At 46.1% G+C, this 26,788-nt stretch overlaps 1 protein-coding gene across 1 annotated transcript in view; it reads right to left on the bottom strand.

The window, feature by feature from the left end:
* Nucleotides 1-26,505, bottom strand: part of LOC311514002 (uncharacterized protein) — a 35,288-nt gene extending 8,783 nt beyond the window's left edge. Inside the window, exons 1-3 of the mRNA XM_084616258.1 lie at nt 26,344-26,505; nt 3,120-3,201; nt 178-304 (exon numbers count right to left, since the gene is read on the bottom strand). Of these exons, the coding sequence (XP_084472384.1) occupies nt 178-304; nt 3,120-3,143 (151 nt within the window). The 5' untranslated portion in view covers nt 3,144-3,201; nt 26,344-26,505. The remainder of the gene's footprint in view (nt 1-177; nt 305-3,119; nt 3,202-26,343) is intronic.
* Nucleotides 26,506-26,788: the final 283 nt, after the last annotated feature.

The following is a 26,788-nucleotide window of genomic DNA, read 5'->3' as shown; positions in this document are numbered from 1 at the left end:
CGGCACCAAAAAGGCACATGTCCAAAAATTATTCTAGTGGGTGGGAGATAAGGAAAAAAAAGGAGGGCAAGGAAACTTGTCAAAACTTGTATGACGAATAAAGATATAAAGTTATTACTACTCAAGTTCTTTAGAGACCCCACAGCTTCTAATAACCCAGGGGACAGGACTCCTTACCCAGCAATAACACCGTTTCATAGTTCTCCTGCATGACATCCCTGTAGAGGGCTCTCTGAGTGGGGTCCAGCAGAGCCCCCTCTTCTCTGGTGAAATACACAGCCACTTCCTCGAAAGTCACCGGCCCCTGAAAGAGCAAGAGTCCAACACTCAGTACCTGCTGCCCCAGTCATAACCTCACTATTCAAGGAACAGCAGCACCAGGTAAATGGAAGCTCTGGGAGGCACATGTTAACGGATTCCCACCCCAACCTTGCCTAGAGCAGCCAGGAGGCATCAGAGGGTAGAAAGAGAGAACCTTTGTGTCTCCCAGCTGACAGACGGAGGCAGGATCTTCACATTTATCACATACCTACCAGCAAGAGCTTGATAAAAGAGATGGGACTGTCTCTGTACCTTGCTGGTGCTCCTTGGTAGGAATCCCAACACTCTCCAAATAAAATATAGGGAAGAAAGGGGAAGTAAAGAATATAAGTTAGATCAGAATTGTAGAAAATTGGTAAGGGAAGCTATCAGAAATCAATGACCAATCAATGAAAATAAGAAGGAAGTTTTTAAAAGTATATTAAGTACAAATATAATCCTAAAAATGGTAGTGGTAAATTACTAAACAGAAATGGCAGAATTATCAAAAAATAATGCAGAAGAGGTAAAAGTCTTCAATATTTCTCTCCTGGGTTTGGAAAAAAACAAATGATGTAGTCATATCAAAAGATGTTGATTATGACACTCTTTCCATTCCAACAATAGCTCACAAGGACGTTAAACAGCAGCTATTAAAGTTAGAAATGTTTAAATAAGCAGGTCCAGATAACTTGTATCCAAGAGTTTTAAAAGACCTAGTGGAGGAGCATGGTGGACTGTTAATATTGATTTTAATTAGGACTTGGAACACTGGGGATATTCCAGAAGATTGGAATAAAGCTAATGATGTGCCAATATTTAAAAAGTGTAAAAGAGATGACCCTGCTAATTACAAGAGTGTCAGTCTGACATTGATACTGGGCAAGATAATGGAGCAGCTGATACTGAAGTTCATTAACAAAGAATTAAAGAGGGTAATATAATTAGTACCCATTAACAAAGGTTTAGAGAAAATAGATCCTATCAAACTAACTGGACATCCTTATTGGATGAGATCAAAAGTTTGGCTGCAGCTAATAGTACTGATGTAATATACCTAGACTTCTGCAAGGCCTATGAATTGGTTCAGCACAATATTTTGACTAAAAAACTAGAATGATACAAAATAAACACGGCATACATTAAATAGATTAAAAACCGTGATTGTAAATGGGGAACGATGGTTGAGTGGATTTATTTCTAGTGGGTTCCCACAAGCATTGGTTCTTAGCCCTGTGCTATTGAACAGTCTTATCAATAACCTAGAAGAGAATATAAAATCACTGATAAAGTTTGCAGTTGCCACAAAGATTAAGGGTGGTGGTAACTAATGAAGTGTCAGTAGATTCAGGCTGCAGCACTGGGTGTCTGGGAAGTTTTCCCAGCTCTGGCTGGGGGGTTATTTCCTGTTCCACAAGGAGGGGAAGTTCCATTCCCAACTCCTGTGCCTTGAAATTAGGCCCTATCTGACACTATGGCCCATATTCAGCATAGCAGTATGATTATAATAGGATTGGGACATAATTATGATGCATTTTGTGCAAGATGCAGCATGTACGGTGTCATTCGAGAAGTTATGATTTGCTGAATATGATTATCCTATTTGTGTGCATGGATCATGTTTGTATCTGAAGTTATGGATATTGACTATGTATCTGCATTTCCAATGTGCTTACTCTGGGTAACACCCACAACTACCCTTTCAAGTAAACAATGAACAAGCTAGACAGTGCTGATGGCTCATTGGCACAGGCAATGGACCCCGTGGAAGAGCTGAGCCTTCCTGTGAATGTTTCAGGGCATGCAACAAGACCACATGACACTGAACTCCATTTTCGTACCTGTATTTTTCCACACACTGGACTGGAAACTGAGTTTGGAAGAAAGGGTTCCCACCATATGGAAAAGCTACCTAAGATGGGGTGTGACATCATCTCTTGGCCTCATTCCCCACACAAGAGAATTCCTGGAAACACCTGAGGAACAAAGACTGAACTGGGGGAAATGCTGGTCCCAGGGTAAAGGGATTTCTAGCTTGTGTATGGAAACTTGCAGGACTGCTTGTATCATCACTCAGGGTGAGAAATTGCTCATTCAAATTCTATCCATTTAGTATGTTAGCAAATAAGCAAAAACTCAAACTAAGCCTAAGTAATTTGCTTTGACCTGTTGGCTATCACTTATAATCACTTAAAATCTATCTTTCTGTAGTTAATAAACTTGTTTTATGCTTTATCTTAACCAGTGTATTTTGAGTGAAGTGTCTGGGGAAAATCTCAGCTTGGTTAGCTTGTTGTGTATATCTTTCCTATATTGAGGGGAAGGCGAATTATACATTATACAGCTCCCAGTGCACTGTAAGATGGTATAATTCTGGATTTATACAACAGCCGGTGTGCGAGGTTGGGGAGCTGGGAAATTGGCTGTTGTCTTCTATCTGTCCTTGAGTGGCTTAGGTAAAGCACTCAGGTAGCTTAGTTGGGCGCATGATGCCAGTTGCTGTTGTGTTGGGTGATAAGAGGGCCTGGAGAGTCTGGCTGAATCTCCAGCAGAGCAGTGTGAGAAGGGCCAGACCAGCCTGAGGGTTAGAGAGCATAACAATTCCCAGAAGTCCGCCCAAACTGCGCCCCGGGGGTGAAAACCCATCACACCCTAGATTACACAAGTCTCAGCAGGTTTGTCACATCCTGTCCCCTCCCTTTCTCCACCCTAGATATTTCCTGCCTCCCACCACCTCCAGCAGCTCCCATCCTCCTATGCATTTACTGCTCCCCTCCCTCCAAGCAGAGCCCACCACCAGCTCCCTGATGATCCCTTACCTGAGCCAGCTCCATTGCAGCCATTTCCTTCCCCCGGGAGGATGGGATGATCTGGAGCAAAACGTGGACGCTATTCTGTAGCCTGCCAGGGCGAGAAGGGAATGTGAGAGAATTCAGACAGGGATTTTGTCCATTCCACAAGCCGATTCACCCCAGGATTTTTCCCTGCTAATGGACATTCTAGGTTCTGCCACGCTGTGAAGCACAGAGTGACCTTATTCCAGTACAGGCCTTGCCCCCTCCCACCAGGGTGGAACCCTCTGAGACATGGTGAAACCCTTCCAGTAACAGAGTCTCTCTGTTACATTTATCAAGTTTGCGGACTATGCCAAGCCCAGAGGGTTGCAAGTGCTTTGGAGGGTAGAATTCAAATTCAAAATGATTTGAACAAACTGGAGAAATGTTCTGAAGTAAATAGGATGAAATTCAAAAAGGACAAATGCAAAGTACTCCACTTAGGAAGGAACAATCAATTGCACACATTTAAAACAGGAAATGACTGTCTCGGAAGGAGTACTGTGGAAAGGGACCAGGGGGTCATAGTGGATCACAAGCTAAATATAAGTCAATAGTGTAACGCTGTTGCAAAAAAAGCAAACCTCGTTCTGGGATGTATTAGCAGAAGTATTTTAAGCAAGACACGAAAAGTAATTCTTCCTCTCTGTTCTGTGGTGATTAGGCCTCTACTGGTGTATTGTGTACAGTTCTGGGTACCACATTTCAGGAAAGATGTGGACAAATTGGTGAAAGTCCAAAGAAGAGAAACAAAAATGATGAAAGGTCTAGAAAACATGACCTATGAGGAAAGATTGAAAAACTTGGGTTTGTTTAGTCTGGAGAAGAGAAGACAGAGAGAACATGATCACAGTTTTCAATTACATAAAAGGTTGTTAAAAGGAGAAGGGAGAAAAATTGTTCTTCTTAACCTCTGAGGATAGGACAAGAAGCAAGGGGCTTAAATTGAAGCAAGGGCAGTTTAGGTTGGACATTAGGAAAAACTTCCTAACGGTCAGAGTGGTTAAGGACTGGAATAAATTGCCTAGGGAGGTTGTAGAATCTCCATCCTTGGGGATTTTTAAGAGCAGGCTGAACAAATACCTGTCACGGATGATCTAGATAAAACTTAGTCCTGCCTTGAGTGCAGGGAACTGGACTAGATGACCTCTTGAGGTCACTTCCAGTTCTGTGATTCTATGAACCAAAGGCCAGAGAAGAGCAGAATGAAGTCGTCACTTTGTGGGATTCTCCTGGTCATTTTTCCCAATGCAGCTGTCTCAAGTTTACAAAGTTGTTTGATACTCCAGCCTTTATACAGTCTCTCCTGGGAGTGCCCCCTTTCGTGGGTTGGGCCTAGTTTTAGCTTTTCGCAAGTGTGATCCTGGGGGCTCTGAGACTGGGCCTTCTTGCCTCAGCACACCTTGTTTCTTTCTGTGGCTCCCCAGTGAGTCCAAATGAGTAGATACTCCTGATAGAGACTGTGAACATAAGAACGGCCCACTGCGTCAGACCAATGGTCTATCTAGTTCAGTGGTCAATGCCAGGTGCTTCAGAGGAAATGAACAGAACAGGTCATCATCAAGTGATCCATCCCCTGTCACCAATTCCCAGCTTCTGGCAAACAGAGGTTAGAGACGCCATCCCCACCCATCCTGCCTGTGACACTGGCAGATGAGGTGTTGGCTCTTGCAAAAGCCCCCATGTCTTAATTGAACATGGACAAACGCAGAGCTAGAATCAGTTTGGCTCACCTATGTTAGTATTGTTAGAACAGGTATGAGAATTATAAGAATGTGTTTAGGCTTTATTGAATGCTTGTGAGTTGCCACCTGGGTTAATATCTGACTCGCTGCATTGTGAGCCTCTGTAGCTCTGTAAATCAGCGAACAGGAGAGAGACTTTACCTGTGTGAAGTGCTGACTGTCAACAGAATGTATTATATGTTGCCAGGCAGGAAAGGTCCATCAACACCAGATAGACTATTATGGGATGTTAAAAAAGGCAAAAGACTCTTGTTGTGCTCTTGACTTCCCATTAGCTGAGTTTTCAGCTCAGAGCACATGGCAGGAAGGGGATAAAAAACCCCATACGGAAGGAACTGATTATCTGTATGCTGCTTGGGCTCTGCGGGGCAAAGTTTCTAGGCATAAGCAAGCGATCCCCAGCTACTTAGCCTGGGTTAGTCCTAAAGAATAAGTAGAGCTTGCTTATTATAGAAGCTTCTATTATCTTTTGAAATTTAAGACTGTAACTTGTCTGCATCTATAGGATTACCTGCTTTAACTTTGTAAACAACTCGTTTCCTTTTAAATAATCTTAATATAGGTAATTACATGAATGGTTACAAGTGTTCTCTTTGTTGTGAGATTGAAGATTCAATTGACCAAGTAAGTGCCTGGTCCTTTGGGACTGGCAATAACCTGAAAATTGCTGTGATTCGTGGTGTAAGGCAGTGGTTCTAAACCAGGGGTCTGGAGCTATGTGGGGGACCATGAGCAGGTTTCAGGGGGGACACCAAGGAAGGCTAGCATTAGATTCAGAGGCCCAGGACAGAAAGCTGAAGTCCCAGTGTATGGGGCTGAAATCTGGGGCCCTGAACCCCACCACCTGGGGCTGAAGACAAAGCCTAAGGAATGCAACTTTGGGGGGGCCTGTGTCATGGGGCCCCAGGCAGCTGCCCTGCTTGCTAGCCCCTTACGTCAGCCCTGGCTTTCATATGCAGAAAACCAGTTATTTTGGCCCACATGGTCAAAACATGCGTATTTTATAGCATGTTGGGGGGGCCTCAGAAAGTAAAAGGTTGAAAACTCCTGGTGGAAGGGACCATCTGTCACAAAGGTGAGCTCAGCTGCGTGGTGAGATCTATGGGATGATCCAAGGGGACTGTCCGTGATTCCATGTTAATGCTGTTACAGTGCCTGAAGCATTTCCACTTGATACTTAATTGGTGAAATCTACATATCGACCTCAACCAATCTGGGGTTTGTGCCCTGGTTCTTACCAGTCTGCCTGAGGCTGGTGCTCATGCTCTCGAGACACCGAAGACAGCGTTACAGAGACTTATGGGAGCAACGCCATCAGCAGCAATTTGCAGGAATGCAGAGCAGGCTTTACAGTGGCACAGTGTGGGCCAAATGGTCCATAGACTCAGTCAAGCCCCAGTTCTCCTCCAGTGCACATCAGCATCCCGGCAACCTTCAAGGAGGGTCAAGGCTGCCACTCCCTCAGTGATGATGGATGTCCAGCATAGCATCACCCGCACCCCATGACCCACCTTAACTCCTGAGACAGAGTGTGCACAACTGATCCTGGGGTGGGGGAGGAAGAGGGAGGGAGGGAAAGGAATAACAAAACACACCTTCTGGGGGTCACCCCTCAGGAAGTGAAGGTGACAGGCATTGTGGTGGCAGTAAAGGGGGAGGGGAGGGAGTGGGAGCAGCACCCTCAAAGGCAATACTGCCAGTGGGTCGTCCCACCACATCAGGCATGGGGCTGATAGGGGGCCATTCCCTGGGCCTGGGTGCCTGTTAAGGGCTATATAAACCCCAAGCTAGCACAGAAGCGGTTAAACTGCTGCTTTAGTCTGGACTGGCCCAGCCCCTCCAAACCTGCAAACCATGCCAGGACTGGAGCAGGAGTTAAAAGGAGAGATCTACTCTACGCAAAGGGGAGCAACCCTGGGAAGGGAAGAGTCTGTGGAGCATCTCCAGCCCAAGAGAGAGGGCTGACACCATTCGGGGCTTTGGCCTGCACCAAGGGAGGGTGGGGATCCCCAGAACTCAAAGGAGGAGTAGGCTGCAACTTGCACTGGAGACCCAGTAAACTCTGAAGGTAACTGAGACACTCCCACAGCCCCCAGAAGTAAGAGAGGCCCACATCCTGATGGGATCTGTTCACAGTGTTTTCTCCTCTATTTTCTTTCATTCCTTTATTTATCCTTGTTTGCTGACAGTTGGCTCTTTTGCTGTTTCACCTGGTACCCAAGAGAAGAAGAAAGTGCCCCTAGGCCTCAACGAGAGGGTGGAGCCCTGATGCACTAGAAGGACATGCTCCTGTAGCACCCCTAGGACAGGGGCAATTGGACTCACAGAGGTGCACCCCAGAAGGCCTGAGGCCTAGCACTTTGGCACCAGTTTGATGGGCTGGATGGCCTCTCACTGGGGTCTGCAAAAAGCCTGGCACATGGAGTAGATACGGGGTGGCCTGGGGAGCAGGAAGCAGGGCAGCACCCCAGACAGCACACCGAGAAGGGAAATGGAGAGGGGACGAGGGGCACTGCAGTGAACTCAGCACCCGTCCTGAAGGCCATTGGCAGAAAGTATTCCTCTCCCTGGCTTGGTCATTTCCAGCAGCTCTCACCTGAAACATGACAAACCCATTACACCAAACATCTCTTAGAGGGTATTTCATAAACTCATAGAATATCAGGGTTGGAAGGGACCTCAGGAGGTCATCTAGTCCAACCCCCTGCTCAAAGCAGGACCGATCCCCAATTAAATCATCCCAGCCAGGACTTCGTCAAGTCTGACCTTAAAAACTTCTAAGGAAGGAGATTCCACCACCTCCCAAGCTAACGCGTTCCAGTCTTTCACCACCCTCCTAGTGAAAAAGTTTTTCTAATATCCAACCTAAATCTCCCCCACTGCAACTAGAGACCATTACTCCTTGTTCTGTCATCTGCTACCACTGAGAACAGTCTAGAGCCATCCTCTTTGGATCCACCTTTCAGGTAGTTGAAAGCAGCTATCAAATCCCCCCTCATTCTTCTCTTCCGTAGACTAAACATTCCCAGTTCCCTCAGCCTCTCCTCATAAGTCATGTGTTACAGTCCCCTAATCACTTTTGTTGCCCTCCGCTGGACTCTTTCCAATTTTTCCATATCCTTCTTGTGGTGTGGGACCCAAAACTGGACACAGTACTCCAGATGAGGCCTCACCATGTCGAATAGAGGGGAACGATCACGTCCCTCAATCTGCTGGCTATGCCCCTACTTATACATCCCAAAATGCCATTGGCCTTCTTGGCAACAAGGGCACACTGTTGACTCTTATCCAGCTTCTCGTCCACTGTAACCCCTAGGTCCTTTTCTACAGAACTGCTGCCTAGCCATTCGGTCCCTAGCCTGTAGCGGTGCATGGGATTCTTCCATCTTAAGTGCAGGACTCTGCATTTGTCCTTGTTGAACCTCATCAGATTTCTTTTGGCCCAATCCTCCAATTTGTCTAGGTCCCTCTGTATCCTATCCCTACCCTCCAGCGTATCTACCTCTCCTCCCAGTTTAGTGTCATCTGCAAACTTGCTGAGGGTGCAATCCACACCATCCTCCAGATCATTTATGAAGATATTGAACAAAACTGGCCCCAGGACCGACCCTTGGGGCACTCCCCTTGATACCGGCTGCCAACTAGACATGGAGCCACGGATCACTAGTCCATTCATCCAGCCCATACTTCAACTTGCTGACAAGAATACTGTGGGAGACCGTGTCAAAAGCTTTGCTAAAGTCAAGGAACAACACGTCCACTGCTTTCCCCTCATCCACAGAGCCAGTTATCTCATCATAGAAGGCAATTAGATTAGTCAGGCATGACTTGCCCTTGGTGAATCCATGCTGACTGTTCCTGATCACTTTCCTCTCTAAGTGCTTCAGAATTGATTCCTTGAGGACATGCTCCATGATTTTTCCGGGGACTGAGGTGAGGCTGACCGGCCTGTAGTTCCCAGGATCCTCCTTCTTCCCTTTTTTAAAGATTGGCACTACATTAGCCTTTTTCCAGCCTTCTGGGACTTCCCCCGATCGCCATGAGTTTTCAAAGATAATGGCCAATGGCTCTGCAATCACATCCGCCAACTCCTTTAACACTCTCGGATGCAACTCATCCGGCCCCATGGACTTGTGCATGTCCAGCTTTTCTAAATAGTCCCTAACCACTTCTTTCTCCACAAAGGGCTGGGCACCTCCTCCCCACGCTGTGCTGCCCAGTGCAGCAGTCTGGGAGCTGACCTTGTTCGTGAAGATAGAGGCAAAAAAAAAGCATTGAGTACATTAGCTTTTCCCATATCCTCTGTCACTAGGTTGCCTCCCTCATTCAGTAAGGGGCCCACACTTTCCTTGGCTTTCTTCTTGTTGCTAACATACCTGAAGAAACCCTTCTTGGTACTCTTAACATCTCTTGCTAGCTGCAACTCCAGGTGTGATTTGGCCTTCCTGATTTCACTCCTGCATGCCCGAGCAATATTTTTATACTGCTCCCTGGTCATTTGTCCAATCTTCCACTTCTTGTAAGCCTCTTTTTTGTATTTAAGATCAGCAAGGATTTCACTGTTAAGCTAAGCTGGTCGCCTGCCATATTTACTATTCTTTCTACACATCGGGATGGTTTGTCCCTGTAGCCTCAATAAGGATTCTTTAAAATACAGCCAGCTCTCCTGGACTCCTTTCCCCCTCATATTATTCTCCCAGGGGATCTTGCCCATCAGTTCCCTGAGGGAGTCAAAGTCTGCTTTTCTGAAGTCCAGGGTCCGTATTCTGCTGCTTTCCTTTCCTCCTTGTGTCAGGATACTGAACTCGACCATCTCATGGTCACTGCCTCCCAGGTTCCCATCCACTTTTGCTTCCCCCACTAATTCTTCCCGGTTTGTGAGCAGCAGGTCAAGAAGAGCTCTGCCCCTAGTTGGTTCCTCCAGCACTTGCACCAGGAAATTGTCCCCTACATTTTCCAAAAACTTCCTGGATTGTCTGTGCACTGCTGTATTGCTCTCCCAGCAGATATCAGGGTGATTGAAGTCTCCCATCAGAACCAGGGCCTGCAATCTAGTAACTTCTGCAAGTTGCCAGAAGAAAGCCTCGTCCACGTCATCCCCCTGGTCCGGTGGTCTATAGTAGACTCCCACCACGACACCACTCTTGTTGCTCATACTTCTAAACTTAATCCAGAGACTCAGGTTTTTCTGCAGTTTCATACTTGAGCTCTGAGCAGTCATACTGATCTCTTACATACAGTGCAACTCCCCCACCTTTTCTGCCCTACCTGTCCTTCCTGAACAGCTTATATCCATCCATGACAGTACTCCAGTCATGTGAGTTATCCCACCAAGTCTCTGTTATTCCAATCACATCAAAATTCCTTGACTGTGCCAGGCCTTCCAGTTCTCCCTGCTTGTTTCCTAGGCTTCGTGCATTTGTATATAGGCACTTGAGATAACCCGCTGATCGCCCCTCGTTCTCAGTATGAGGTAGGAGCCCTCCCCTCTCGCGCACTCCTGCTCGTGCTTCCTCCCGGTATCCCGCTTCCCCACTTACCTCAGGGCTTTGGTCTCCTTCCCCCAGTGAACCTAGTTTAAAGTCCTCCTCACTAGGTTAGCCAGCCTGCTTGCGAAGATGCTCTTCCCTCTCTTCGTTAGGTGGAGCCCGTCTCTGCCTAGCACTCCTCCTCCTTGGAAAATCATCCCGTAGTCAAAGAATCCAAAGCCTTCTCTCCGACACCACCTGCATAGCCATTCGTTGACTTCCACGATTTGACGGTCTCTATCCAGGCCTTTTCCTTCCACGGGGAGGACGGCGAGAACACCACTTGCGCCTCAAACTCCTTTATCCTTCTTCCCAGAGCCACGTAGTCTGCAGTGATCCACTCAAGGTCATTCTTGGCAGTATCATTGGTGCCCACGTGGAGAAGCAGGAAGGGGTAGCGATCTGAGGGCTTGATGTGTCTCGGCAGTCTCTCCATCACATTGTGAATCTTAGCTCCTGGCAAGCAGCAGACTTCTCCGTTTTCCCCGTCGGGGCGGCAGATAGATGGACAGATTTATCCATAAGGGAGAGCATGTGAGGCTGTAACAAAGTGGGTGTTGCCTGTGAGTCTTACTGTCCTATACTAAAATTGTGTGTACCTCAGTTTCCCAGTGTACTGCACCCAAAACTTCAGTGGTAGGAACTGGGTGTATAATTTTTGCTGAGCCCTCGGGGCAGGTGAAGCGTCCAGCTGCCTGCACTTATGTAACCTGAGACCCAGGAGAGGGGTGAGACCAGGTGACACCTTTTGCCCAGGAAGTGAGACACGGAGATGGAGGAGGAGCAACAGGGGGGGTCGGAGGTCGGGTCATTGAAAGTGGGCAGTCTGCACGGGGGGACTAGAAAAGGGGGAGTCCAAGGCATCTGTCCCAGGACTCCCAAGCTGGACTTGCCTGAAAGTCACTGATTTCTGTGATAGCAAGCTCTGTTCTACACTGTGTTCCTGTCACCTAATAAACCTTGTGTTTTACTGAGAATCATGTCCGACTGCAGAGTTGGGGTGCAGGACCCTCTGGTTTCCCCAGGAACCCCATCTGGGCGGACTCGCTGCAGGAAGCACACACTGTGGAAGGGGGATGCTGAATGCTCTGAGGTCAGACCCAGGAAGCTTCTGCCCTGGAGACAGTCTGCTCAGAGAGAGGAGGCTTCCCCAGAGTCCTGACTGGCTTCATACAGAGTAGTTCTAGAGCATTGATGTGGTGACTCTGTGACAAAGGCATCTACAAAAAGCTCATAACTGGTCAAGACTCATAATGACTGAGAGATCAACATATGGGTCGTATGTAAGGAACAAAGTATTTATATTGAAAATCTACTTTATGGACTTGGAATGGAAATCAAATCACCAAGAGATAATGGGCCCCAGGATTGGCCCATCCACCCAAGAGGGAGCAGCCACCAATGTTCCCTCTAATTTTTTCCATCCACGTGCGGAATGAATTTTGTTATGTGCTCCACCAATATTGAGGTAATGTGTGGATGTAAGCCACCAGTACAAACAAAAACCCTAGATATAATATATATTTTTAAACAGTTCATAGGTATGGAAGAAGAAGAAAGAATATTAAAACAAGGGATAATTAATAAGGTGCACTGCTCAAGATATGTATTTAGTATGAAATCAAATAAAAAGAAAATTGACACTGCCCTTGGAGTACATGTACTGGATACTGGAAAGGAGAGCAGAAGGTATTCACTCAGGCTTATACCATTTCTATGGGATGTCAATTCTTAATTTGATGAATACTTCACACACATAGAACAGTAAAAAGAAGTAATAAAGCTACACAGACAGCAAACAAATCCCCAAACAAACAAGTGACAACACTGAAAACACAAAGGGAAGTAAAACATCAACTGGTCAGTTATAGGTATTTTAAATGAGTGTTTAGGACCCATGCTGTGCAAGTTCAACAGAGCCCTGTAGAAACAGGCAAAGTTCTCCTGTTTTCACATGGACACACACACGTTAGGATATAGATATTCAGGCCTGTCTGTAAAGGCCTATACTCTAAGAATTTAGGTGTATTCTTATCACTTGGCTAGTGATAGAGGTATAAAAGAAAGAATCAAAACCACTGTCTGCCAGTGTAAGGGCCTTCTCTTACTGTGACAGTTTGTGGCCCTGTGCTTAGGGCTAAGGCCTTTGGCTAAGCAGCAGAGGCAGCCATAAGCTGGGAAGCCAACGTTCCATTCCAAACAAGTCACATTGAAATAAGGTGCTATTGGGCTGTTAGGCACTATCAGGACAGGATTGAATTCCTATCACCTCCAGAGAAAGGGAAGTGCCTAGAAAATGTAAAAGGAAACTTAGTTTGATAGCATCCTGTCTGGCAAGAACTCACTTATCAATAGCTGGGATGTGAAATCCTCACTTCTGTATTCTCTTGTCATTATAGTTCCCGCTTTGCTATTGTTTGTCTGTATAATCTCTGTCTCGTTCTGTGATGGTTCCTGTCTGCTGTATAATTAATTTTGCTGGGTGTAAACTAATTAAGGTGGTGGGATATAATTGGTTACATAATCATGTTACAATATGTTAGGATTGGTTAGTTAAATTTCAGGAAAATGATTGGTTAAGGTATAGAGCTCAAGTTTTACTATATAATCTGTAGTCAATGAGGGTGTGGGTGGGGGTGGGTGTGTGAGATAGGAACAGAGAATGGGGGTAAGAAAATTGGAATCATGTTTGGCTAAGGGTAGGAATGGGAACAGGGACACAGGTGTAAGGCTCTGTGGTGTCAGAGCTGGGAAGGAGGATACTAAGGAAGGAAACTGGAATCATGCTTGCTGGAAGTTCACCCCAATAAACATCGAATTGTTTGCACCTTTGGACTTCGGGTATTGTTGCTCTCTGTTCATGCGAGAAGGACCAGGGAAGTAAGTGGGTGAAGGAATAAGCCCTCTAACAACACACAAACTCAAAAACTCAGAGTAGAAGCCCTGGAGCACATTAACACATGGTTTTGGAGTTTGCAGACAGATCCCTGCTTCAAAGAGCTTGCAAATAAGGTCTTCATCCTACAAAACACCTAGCACCACACCTTGTGCTTTCTACTTCTGAGTCAATGGAGTACTCGGAAGAGCCAGACCTCTACCAGACAGCAAAGATCTGGCCTTAATGGTTTCCAATACCTCTCCCCAGACAAATTCTAAAACTTAATGGAAATCACTTGTCTGGAATCCAACTCTAATCGCCAAACAAATAAAACTGGAAGAACTTTACCATGGATACTGTTTAACTACTTACCATGTATTAATTAGTAACAGGATATTTTTTTTAAAAAATCATTAAGATCACAGTTTTCAGACACCTAAAACACGCTAAAAAATGATGTTGTTAAAAGAATCCTTGCCTCTCTTACCTTAAGCCATCAACACCTATATAAACTTTGTTTGAAATGTAACTGTGCCAATGTCACGAGCTAAGCCTAGCCACATGCTTTTGCTCCAGTATTCATTCACTAAAGCCCCAATCCTGCAAATGCCTATGCATGGATGCCCTCCAGGGGCATAACTGTTTGCAGGATCAGTATCTAAGAGAAAGTAAATAGCAAGAAACCAGCTTCTTACAGCCACAACAATCAAAATAAAATCACAGATGTATTTCTTTTAACCTTGGATTGCTGTAATTTACCCATAAGATCACTACAACAGAAAGATCGAAGTGTTTTTTTCAGTTTGTTCAGTGTGTGGACTGGACAGCAGTTTAGAGCCTGATCCTGCACTTAAGACCTCACTGCAATCTAATCTGCAGTCTGCACTCTTTAAAAATACTCATATAACTTCCTCAGAACTCTAGGAAGAGGACAGATTATTAACACATATCTACAAAAGCAGCCTAAATGCTTTACAATAAAAAAAAAAACAAAAATACACCAACACAAGTCAGATTCTGCATTAAGATCTGCTAATGCAGAATCCCTCTGCCCTCTTTACCTCTCTGCTCTGGATCTGTCTCCCTCCAATCAAACTAAATCTTAGCCCAGTCTTTCTCACATCTCTGGCAGATGTCCACCAGCTGTCAACTGAAACGCAATGTGGCCCAAAGCAAGCTCTTCATCTTTTTCTGCTGATACTAGGTGAAAAATATTTTGGTATAGAACTGCAGAGGAGTCACTGTTTTGTGTTTGCTCTATAATTCTAAACAGTGGAAAATAGCAGGGGTGCCACATTATTCCTTCCCCATCAGATTATTCCTGGCATATTTCAGATCTTGTAATTATATCAATAATCAGGTGGTAATTAATACCAGCTCCTCACCCCAGACTCATAGTTACCACAACAACAAGAAAAGGCAAGATGTGCTTGGACTGACCTTGCTCTGATGCACTAATCAGACAATGGAGTTTCCCCAGCACCCCACCCCCCATGTAGCCACATCCCCCGCATGCCCCAAAATGCCAGCAACCTGCTCAAAATCTTGGCACCCCACCCCGTGCAGCCTGCTCTGACCAGTCCCTCCACCCCCCGTGCAGCCTGCTCCCCCAGCCCAGCCTGGGGCTGGAAGACAGTCCTTTCTCTCCCCGGCACCAGCAGCTGCAGCCCAGCTCGGGCTGCTGAGAGAGTCTGACTCTCTCCTCTCCCTGCAGCAGCCCAGCTGGAAGTCAGGACACCCCAAACTCCCCACCCCCAACTCACCCCACCTACCCCCTACTTCTCCCATCACCTCACCTTCTTCCACATCCTCTCCAGGGTCCAGGAGGCACCTAATTAGTGGACTCATATCTGCGCAGCTCCACTAATTAGGTACTGTCAAGGTTCCTTCCCCACTCTGAACTCTAGGGTACAGATGTGGGGACCTGCATGAAAGACCCCCCCAAGCTTATTTCTACCAGGTTAGGGTAAAAATTCCCCAAGGCACAAAGTCTTTGCCCTTGGATTAGGTAAACGCTGCCACCACCAAGTGCTTTAACAAACAATCAGGGAAAGGACCACTTGGAGTTCCTATTTCCCCAAAATATCTCCCCAAGCCCTTCCACCCCCTTTCCTGGGGAGGCTTGAGAATAAACAAGATGAGCACAGACCAGCCTTGGATTTTTAAGACCCCAAAAAACCCAGTCAGATTCTTAAAAACAGAACTTTATTAGAAGAACAAAAAAAGATAAGAGAACAACTCTGTAAGATCAGAATGGAAGATAATCTTACAGACAGTCAGATTCAAAACATAGAGAATCCCTCTAGGCAAAACCTTAAGTTACAAAAAGATATGAAAACAGGAATACACATTTCCTCCAGCACAGCGAATTTCACAAGCCAAAACAAAGAAAACCTAACGCATTTTCTAGCTAGATTACTTACTAACTTTACAGGAGTTTGAGGGCTTGCATCCTTGATCTGTTCCCAGCAAAGGTATCACACAGACAGACAAAAGCCTTTTTCCCCCACTCCAGATTTGCAAGTATCTTGTTCCCCCATTGGTCATTGTGGGTCAGGTGCCAGCCAGGTTACCTGACCTTAACCCTTTAGAGGTAAAAGAATTTTGCCTCTGGCCAGGAGGGATTTTATAGCACTGTATACAGAAAGGTGGTTATCCTTCCCTTTATATTTATGACAAGTATGCAGCCCTTCATTCCCTCGTGCGCGGCCGTCCAGGTGCGTACCTTAAAGGGAACTATGGTTGTCACTCCTCACTAGTCAGTTAGCAAGGTAATGCAACACTCAAGTGACCAACCTTGCTCCCTCCCACATGTGTAACTCACACCTTGCACTAACATAACCTGCTCACTCCCATCTCTTCTCCCTATAACTCCGAGTCCTAGAGCTGCTGCTGTCATTAATGCACACAGGCTTTCACTCCTGTTAATGCTGGAAAGACCTAATCCAGGGACAGGACTGAACCCTTATTTTCTCATCTCATAGGACAGTCTCAGCTGAGGGGGAGGTGAGAGGGGGAACAGGTATAAAGGGAAAAGAGTTGTTGTAGCCATGTTAGTCCCAGGATATCAAAGAGAGGGATTTTTAATTGGTTCTAAATGAAATTCCCTCACCCACCTTGTCTCTGCAAGAGATCTGAAAGTGTCAGAACAAAAACAGGAAGACAGAGCTCAGGACGCTAAAGCAACCACTTTCAATCCCCTGGAAGAAACTACATTTCCCATCTGCGCACAGTGTGTTTGTATCCTATATGAGGGACCACCCCATTCCTCTCACAGCAACAAGGGGAGACTGCAGCCAGCCCCAAAGAGTCGTTCCCCACCCTGGGATGTGAAAGATCCTTGTGCCTTCAGTTCCACACTGGCGAACTGCGTTTACGAGTACTCCCTCCCCAGACTCCCCAGGGCAGCCAGGGATAATTAGTGGGTTATGGGAATTAGAAAATGAAAATTCATTAAGAACAATATTTTTGTGTTTATTATTAAATTCCCAGACACCCACCAATCCCCGTCCTTCTTCCGATGAGCTATAAATATGTGAGGGACTCAGCTCCTGATCCTGCAGTGAGTTTCTGCCCCTCCCCACATTCTCTAGCAGCACTTTTAAGAACAGGCCAGGGAAACATGTAAATACTTTGAACAAAATTCCAGAAGCTGCTGAGCATGGACAAGTTAAAATGAAACCAAGGTTCTGCCTCTCCAAGGACCCGGCCACTAGTGCAAAATTATAGACACTCCCCAGAAATCTGAAATGGCCACTTCATAACTGATAGAATGGTATTTATCTGTTGACTTCTGGGAATTATCAATAAAAGAAACAACCCAGTGAAGGTGATACCCTGAGGGAAAGATCTCATGTGTCTTTACAAATCGGTATAATCTAGTTTGGGACTTTATACACTAAAATGCTTTATTCGTAGCCCTGTGGCGATTGCCTGGTGTCACTACACGGCAGAATTAAGGTTGGGTGCCTTAGCCATGAATTTCCATCCCGTAGCACAGGGGTAGGCAACCTGTGGCATGCATGCCAAGGTAGCTGATTTTCAGTGGCACTCAACACTGCCCAGGTCCTGGCCACCAGTCCGGGGGTGGGATCTGCATTAATTTTAAATTAAGCTTCTTAAACATTTTAAAAACCTTATTTACTTTAGTTATTGAATCATACAATCTCAGTGCTGGAAGGGACCTCAGGAGATTATCTTGTCCAACCCCCTGCTCAAAGCAAGACCAATCCCCAATTTTTTCCCCAGATCCCTAAACGGCCCCCTTGAGGATTGAAATCACAACCCTGGGTTTAGCAGGCCAATGCTCAAACCACTGAGTGATCCGTCCCCCATATATATATATATATATATATATATATATATATATATATTAAAGACATATAGAAAGATACCTTCTAAAAATGTTAAAAGGTATTATTGGCACATGAAACCTTAAATTAGAGTGAATAAATGAAGACTCGGCACACCACTTCCGAAAGGTTGCCGACCCCTGCCCTAGCATATTGCAACTGCTGTTAAGTGGGTTTAGCAAAATTCATTGTGTCTATTTCTTTTTTTAATTTCAATAGAGGATATCGATATTTAATACTAAGCCCTTTTTTTAATGTTTACATTTTCAATGTTCAGAGCTGTGGGAAGTTATGGGGCTCATTGGACAACAATTATTTGATTAGAGTAAATGTTGAGATTTGAAACACCAAATCTTTTTAACTGTTGAAATAGAAATTGTAAATGTCACATGCAAAATATACAGTGTAAATATCCTTAAATCAAAACTTGACTTTGTTCAGAAGCATTTCTATGTTTTACCTAATTTTACGTGTGTGTGTGTGTGTGTGAAGTGAAATCAACATTTACTGCAATTTGTTAATAAAAATCCAATCCTTTCAAGCATACTTTCAAATAATTAAGTACTTTTAATTATTTCCCTTCCTGGACTGTAATGCTTGCGTTGAGGATAATTACATTGTGATGTAGCTATGGTGAGGCCAGAAGGTGACACTCTGACACATGAGCGAGGGTGGAGGATGAGGTAACATGGAGGCTACCAGGTTGAACATGGCCCTACAGAGGGTGGGGAGAAAACTCCCTCTCAGCCTCTCCTCTCTCCCACCTCCCAGAGTCAGTAACTCTGATAAGTCATTCACTGAAATCTAAAGAGCCCCAGTATGTGAGACAGTGATTAACGCACATGCTTTAGGGGCTGCAGCGCCAACCCCCTGTCTCGACGAGGGGGATGAAGAACTGCAGTAGAAAAGGGTTAGGCTGGGAGAGGGCACAACTGATGTGGGACTGGGAGCTGAGTTGACCAAGAGGCCAGAACTCATGGGGGTTTGGGACAAGAAATCAAGAGGACTGGGAAGAGGCACTTCTGTGTATTTTCTCCCTGTTTACAATCCTGCCATGTATTTAATATAGAAACTTTTCATTCACATTTAAACACATTGGAGCTAAGCTGCTATTTCCACTTACATTGGTACCATTTTAATTAGGTGCTTAATCAGATGCTTATGCATCACAAAGCAATCAATAATTGGTGTGCTTTCATTAATTAACTTGACTGTGTGCTGTGCATTGCTTTTAAAAAAAATGACAGTGTGAGCAAGTGTCAATTTCAGGCATTAAGAAATGGAAATTAGGTGTCAGTTCATCTCTAATGCACTTATCTCAATTTTAATTTCAATTTTGAATCAGTATTAATACCATGTTGTTTAAACAGCATTAGGGTCTATTTGTATAATTGGTTGCAAGATTTCACTGGATATTGCGAACCAAAAGTCTTAACCTTTTATTTTGAGATCAGTAAATGCAATCCAGCGCACCACTCCTGAAAGTCTGCAACCCCTAGCCGGTGACATGCTCCTTAGAGAGCAAACACCTGGTGAGCCCTTTCACCCTAAAAAGCGCTTTTGGCTCTTTGACATTGCTTCATCCACCCCACCAGAAAATGCTATAGGTAACCAGGTAATTAAAGCATACCTTCACTAGGTATAGTTCTACCAGCTATGCGCCAAAATTCAAATGGTTGTTTCTTTTATCTTTCATTCAGCTTTGCAATTATTAGATCCCATTTAAAAACTGGAACTGAAATAACAAAAGCAAGTTAAGAAGAGAGTGGCATCAGGCATAGGTGGGGGTAAAACAATAAAGGGAAAGAACTGACTATGCAAAAAGGAACATCCCAAACTATCAGAGCCCCAGATCACCGTCCAACAGAATCTACCCCAGCCAGGCATATCAAGCTGGGCCCCTGAAAAATCACCCATCCCGTCTGGCAGTGAATGCTGCGTGTTCCAGATGGAGCTATTGTGTGCGTCTCCTCCGCTGACATGCTGCTTTGATACTGAATGCACCACGGCCACAGGGAGCAGAGACATGGACTCCTACAAAACAGAATCCCATATACCCCTCCAACATCACATCCCCTCCCCACACTGTCTGCCATCCCTTCCCCCACCTCCACATGGCCATTCGCAGCCTATTGCTAACAGTTCCTTCCAGCCTTCAACACTATAAATAAATAAAACACTGTTACAAAAGTTAGATTGTGCCAGAGAAACCCGATCTTGTTCTGTGAGGTGGTTTTCTTTTGGACAAAAGAAATGCAATAGCATCTGGATGACAGGAAGGCATATGATACAGTTCCACATGGGAACCTACTCGCTACATTGGAGAAGATGGGGATATGAGAAGTGAAAGGTCAGTAAGAAATTGGTTACAGGGGAGACTACAAGGAGTCATACTGAATGGTGAGTTGTCAGGCTGGAGGGAGGTTACTAGTGGAATTCCTCAGAGATCAGTCTTGGGGGACCAATGTTATTCAACATTTTTATTAGTGACCTTGGCACAAAAAGTGGGAGTATGACACAAAGCTGGGAGGTATTGCCAATATGGAGGAGGACCGGAATATATACAAGAAGATCTGCATGACCTTGAAATCTGCAGTAATTGAAATGGGATGAAAATTAATAGAGCAAAATTATGCACTTGGGGACTAATGACAAGAATTTTTGCAATAAGCTGGGGATTTATCAGTTGGAAGGGACAGAGAAGGAGAAAGACCTGGGAGTATTGGGTGATAACAGCATAATTATGAGCTGCCAATGTCCTGCGGCCATGACGTGGGTTAATGCAGTCCTAGGATGCAGGCGAGGTATTTCCAGTAGACACAGCGAAGGGTTAATATTGTTATACAAGGCACTGATGAGACGTCATCTGAAATACTGCGGGCCATTCTGGTCTCCCATGTTTAAGAAGGATGCATTCAAAGTGGAACAGGTGCAGAGAAGGGCTACTAGGATAATCCGAGGAATGGAAAATCTGCCTTATGAGAGGAGACTCCAAGAGCTTGGCTTCTTTAAGCTAGCCAAAAGAAGGCTGAGGGGAGATATGACTGCTCTCTATAAATACATCAGAAGGACAAATATCAGAAGGACAAATTTCCTTGGTATATGGGTAGGGGAAGAAGGTCCCTGCCCATGGGGACTGAATGCCTCCCAGGGAAAAGAGGCACTTCAGTCTGCTTGAGAGGTTTGAAGTAAGGGCAGCATTATGGGAAGCTGCCAGAAATCTTTCAAGTTTGGTGCTGCTTCAGCGAGGGCTGCTGAAGGGTTGTAAATTAGTTAGGGGTAGTGAAAGATGATTTGGCACAAAAGGGTTTAAGGTCAAAAGCAGAGTTAACAGACCACCTTTAGAGACTGGATCTGAGACTTGGTCCTGGGGGAGTGGAGGAAAAAAAAAAATAAAATAAAAGTTTCAAAGTGCAACCTGCCTTTCCACACTCTTTTGTTTTTCTGAAGTTTTAATGGAGGGTACTTTGGATACTTATGTGAGATGTCAAGAAGGAAGTTTTTGTTTAATGATAAAACCCAGTTATATACATGTAACTGTATGTGCAACTCTGTGCAGTCACATTGGATGGAAGCTTGGTAATTAAATTATCCAAGGGGGTCAGGTAGAGTGGCTACTATCACCACTATGCTTCTGTCCACAGAAGCCTTTATAGCTATTCTGAGGGAAAATGGGCCCTTTTCCCACAGAAATGGTCTATAGGGGACTGCTGCAGGCAGCAGGCAGAGAGAGAATCTGATCAAAATTATTTGACTTTTGGGTAATGTAATCAAAATCACTAAAGGATGGAAGGGGTTTCTACTGGAACTTAACTTGGCTGCCCCTGGTTGTGTCTAGTTGTACAAGATGGAAGTGTAATCGGGGTACAGTTGTGTAAAAAGAGTAATTACAGTGCAAGGGATGTTAGGCAAAACAGAATTTTGTGTGTGTGTGCGCACAGGTAAAAGAAAAGGAAAAGGGGAGGAATGATGGGAACACTGAGCCTTGGGATGGCTCTGGGGGATCAGATTGTTGCTTTGGTGGGTTCTGCATGAAAACTCTGTAGGCATGGGGGAGGCAGTTATACCTTGTGTAAAATTAATTTGGCTAATATGATGTTATGGAGGTTAAACTATATGGAAGGAATTTGCATTTTCCCAGGACATGTGCAGTGTATATTGGAAAAGGAGTAAAAGAAATGCAAATAAAACATGGTACTTCATTAAAATCCTAATAGGGCTCCAAAAGGAGCCACAATAGGTTGTGCTTTCTTTTTCAGATCGCTGTGTTTTGGAGCAGGAGATGAAAGTGGAAAGTAATCAGAACTCTGGTGGAAGTAAAATGCTTCCCTTTTAAGACAGTGTCTGAGCTGCTAACAGCTTTGGATCCAAAAGCAAGCTAGTAAGCCTCTGTGTGTAAATGCAAATTACCTAGCTGATGGGCACAAAGGAGCTGCAAATAACAAATACATCTGGTCAGCAAACAAGCTACTAGAAGACTCAGATTATGGCCCTTCAGGAAAGGGAGGTGAAAAAAACAAGTCAAGCCTGAAAATAAGGGGGACAGGTTAACCTTAAGGGGTGTGTGTGTGTGTGTACAGTGCTAAAATCTGAAGCTGTGTCTCAGCTATTACCGGAGAATAAACTTAAAGCTTGGTACAGCAGAGAAACTATTGCAAACTTGGTCTGTTGTACAAGAGGGGAAACTGAGGTACACCATCTCATGAATTTCATAAATGACCAGTGAGTGGGGTAATTCACTAGCCTGACTATAGAACAAAATAAGGACAGTCTGGAGGTAATTCTTCTGTTTTTCCTGCAAGTAGCAAGGACATTTGTAAAAGAAAGTGGTATTATTATTAAGCAATAATCTGTCCCCACCATGGGGAAGGAAATTGTTTCTTTTGTTTTTCAGACACTCTACAAGCAAGCTGGCGCCAGCGGAAAAATAACCCAGAATACCATGGATCTATGTTTTGTGTTGTTTGTCTGTGGTGTTTGTCTTGTTGCTAGCATTGTTGTGTTTTAATGAACAGAAAACCTCATGATGTGGGTGGGGGGTGGCTTCCAAAGGCTGGCCTTGGGGGGGAAGATGTGTATGGGAATGCAAATTCTCAACTAGGAGGCCAGCACCTGTGTAATAGCTACCATGGTACCTGGAAATGGAATGGCAACTAAGGTGGCCCCCACAAGCCCTATGGAAATAATGAGAAGGGGAGGAGCTCACTGGAAATCAATGGGGGTGTGTGTAAAATAGTGTAAATTAATAGAAGATGTTTGGATGTGCCCCTCTCCTATGACTATTGAGGAGCGGGATCAATGGCGTATGCAAGGGGTGGACAATTGGGTGTACTGTGTATAAGGTGTTTTGCTGGGAATGTACATATTACTGGGGGCACAATTACACCAGCCCATAACCAAACTACACCCATCTACATGCTGCTATGTGGACTTTGGTGCACAAATGGATCTGTGAATCTTATTGCTGTGAATAAGCCAGGGCTTACTGCCTGATTCCATACCAAGTGGTCAAGCTGGTTTGGACAATATCCCATTTCTCTGTGAACATTCAATGGACTTGTGATATGGACAAAAGCATACAAAACTTGAAGGAGCAGCTTGTTGCAACTGCCAGCAACTGGACACAAGATCGTGACCCCATCGAAGGAGGAGAGGAAGTGTTCTGGGGGTGTCTTGGATGTTGGACCATACTGCAGTGGTCAGAACTCGGTGTTGCTGTGGATTTTGTATTGTTAACGGTACTTGTGTTACGTTGCATAGGGAGATAACCTATTAGGAATGTAATAAGCCCTCCAAACCCTGCAGTGTACTAGACAACCCGGACCCAACCTTCTCAGGCCCACTCTAATGCGAAGTCTGGAACACTAATTGGAATAGGTGTGGTATGCCCGTATGAGAGAAGGTGCAGGGCACAATACTACACAAGGGGCAGTGGGACAAATGGAATATCGACACCTTCCACCTTGATGCCTGGCCCTATCAGGAAATGTGTCGCCATATGTCCTATGCTTTTCCAGGGATACCTGGGCAGGAGGATCCCAAAAGAAAAAGAAAAAAAAAGGGGTGGAGTGTTAGGATATAGATATTCAGGCCTGTCTGTAAAGGCCTATACTCTAAGAATTTAGGTGTATTCTTATCACTTGGCTAGTGATAGAGCTATAAAAGAAAGAATCAAAATCACTGTCTGCTAGTGTAAGGGCCTTCTCTTACTGTGACAGTTTGTGGCCCTGTGCTTAGGCTAAGGCCTTTGGCTAAGCAGCAGAGGCAGCCATAAGCTGGGAAGCGAACGGTCACATCCTCGCATTCCAAACTAGTCACATTGAAATAAGGTGCTATTGGGTTGTTAGGCACTATCAGGACAGGATTGTATTCCTATCACCTCCAGAGAAAGGGAAGTGCCTAGAAAATGTAAAAGGAAACTTAGTTTGATAGCATCCTGTCTGGCAAGAACTCACTTATCAATAGCTGGGATGTGAAATCCTCACTTCTGTATTGTTTTGTCATTATAGTTCCCACTTTGCTGTTGTTTGTCTGTATAATCTCTGTCTGGTTCTGTGATTGTTCCTGTCTGCTGTATAATTAATTTTGCTGGGTGTAAACTAATTGAGGTGGTGGGATATAATTGGTTACATAATCATGTTACAATATGTTAGGATTGGTTAGTTAAATTTCAGGAAAATGATTGGTTAAGGTATAGCTAAGCAGAACTCAAGTTTTACTATATAATCTGTAGTCAATGAGGAAGTGACTGGGTGTGGGTGTGGGTGGGGGTGGGCATGTGGGTGTGTGAGATGGGAACAGGGAATGGGGGTAAGAAAATTGGAATCATGTTTTGCTAAAGGGGGAGATGGGAACAGGGAATGGGGGTAAGAAAATTGGAATAATGTTTTGCTAAAGGGGGAAATGGGAACAGGGAATGGGAGTAAGGAAGTTGGAATCATGTTTGGCTAAGGGTAGGAATGGGAACAGGGACACAGGTGTAAGGCTCTGTGGTGTCAGAGCTGGGAAGGAGGATACTAAGGAAGGAAACTGGAATCATGCTTGCTGGAAGTTCACCCCAATAAACATCGAATTGTTTGCACCTTTGGACTTCGGGTATTGTTGCTCTCTGTTCATGCGAGAAGGACCAGGGAAGTAAGTGGGTGAAGGAATAAGCCCCCTAACAGAAAGAAAGGACTTATTTAGGTTAAGCACCAATGGTGTCACTGGAACAAATGGATATTGGCCATCAATAAGTTTTGGCTTGAACTTAGGCGAAGGTTTCTAACCATCAGAGTGAAGTTTTGGAACAGCCTCTCAAGGGAAGCAGTGGGGGCAAAAAACCTAACTGGCTTCAAGACTGAGCTTGATACATTTCTGGAGGGATTGGCATGATGGGACTGCCTACAATGGCAGGTAGCCGATTTGCAACTGCTAACAGCAAACATCTCCAGAGGCTGGTGATGGGACCCTAGATGGGCAGGGCTCTGAGCTACTACAGAGAATTCCTTCCTAGCTGTCTGGCTGCTGGGTCTTTGCCATATTTGGAATGGGAAGGAATTTTGCCCAGACTCAGATTGGCAGAGACCCTGTTTTTTTTGTTTTTTGTCTGCCTTCCTCTGCAGCATGGGGCATGGCATGGCTCGGCTCATTTACAGGTTTAAACAAGTGTAAATGATGGATTTTTTGGTAACTTGAAGTCTTTAAATAAATGATTTGAGGCCTTCATTAACTCAGCCCGATGGGTCTGTTCAGCACCACAATGAAGACCCTGATCTTATAGAATCATACTCTATCAGGGTTGGAAGGGACCTCAGGAGATCATCTAGTCCAACCCCCTGCTCAAAGCAGGGCCAATCCCCAATTTTTGCCAACTGTGTCCGTGCAGAGCCCTGCACGACAGGGGGCCTGACCTCAATCAGGGGCTCTGCAACTCCTGGTATTACAGGATCCCTGGTTTTGTTTAGGGTCCCTGCAGCACCTGACGAAATGTGGGGCCAGGATCTCTGTCAGGGTCTGTGCAGTGCCCAGTACAGCGGTGGGGCGCGATCTTCGCCAGGGTCCGTGCACTGCCAGGCCCAACGGGGACACAGATCTCACTCGGGGTCTCCGAGGCGCCCAGCACAATGGAGGCAGCAGTTAAGGCCGCAGTCGGGCACTGCCTGGCACAAGGGGGGCTGTGATCTCGGTCCATGTCTCAGTTTCACCTAAAACAGAGGTCTCCCCATCTCGGGGCTCGGCCCGCCTCTGCCCGTTCCAGAAATCACTCCGGGGAACGATTCCCCCCTAAACCGGGACAAGTCACTGCAGGTAAAGTGGGGGGGACACCCCCCCCCCAAGGCGGAGATTTGAACTGGCCACGGGCGAAGTGGGGAGGAAACGGGGTCCGGGCGGGGGGGCAGAGCCCGTCTCAGGGAGGTGGGGGAAGGGGGGGGTCACCCGGGCTGCTGCTCGTCGCTGCCGGGAGCGAAAGGGGGCAGGGCGGGAGCGGGGGGGGGCGGTAAATCCGAGGGGATCTCAGCCCCCCCCCTTTCCCTCCCCGCCCCTCGGGGGGCCCCGGCTCTTCTCCCCCGCCCCGGCCATGTCCGGGCTGCGCCGACATTTTCCCCCCGCCCCTTTCCCCAGGTCTCCCCCCGCCCGGCCCCACGCAGGGACCCCGGGGGGGCTGGTCCCCCCCCCGGACACTGGGGCAGCGTCACCGCCCGGCCCCGGGGCTCGCTCCGGTACCTGGAGGCTGCAGCTCCGCAGCGGGGCGGGCGGAGCCCGGGGCGGCCCCAGGGCGGCTCCGGCGAGGGGGGGGGTGGATGAAGGTCTCCCCGGCACAGACCCTTCGGCCTCGCCCGGCCCCACAGCCCCGGGGCGCAGCGGCAAGTGAGCTCTGCCTCTGCGCATGCCCGACTCTCTCCCGCGCTCTGCGCATGTCCGACTCTTTCCGCCCCCCCCCGATCTGCGCATGCCCAAAGCCGGGAGACACAAAACCCTCCTCCGGCTCCGGGAGAGGCTCCAACGGCCCCGCACGAGCCAGGCAGAGCCGCAGCGCCTCGCGCGTTCGCAGCCCCTCTCGTCCTCCCCCCGCCAAACGTCACTTCCGTTCCTGGGAGAGTCAGGAACTACATCTCCCAGCCTGCCCCGTGGGGCGCTTCCGCCCTCTCCAGCCCGGGTAAGGGAGGGT

This window comes from Lepidochelys olivacea, assembly GCF_965140295.1.
Source record: "Lepidochelys olivacea isolate rLepOli2 genome assembly, chromosome: 28".
Lineage (NCBI taxonomy): Eukaryota > Metazoa > Chordata > Testudines > Cheloniidae > Lepidochelys > Lepidochelys olivacea.
The sequence above is the reverse complement of the archived record's forward strand: the minus strand, read 5'-3'. Positions and strand labels throughout refer to the sequence as shown.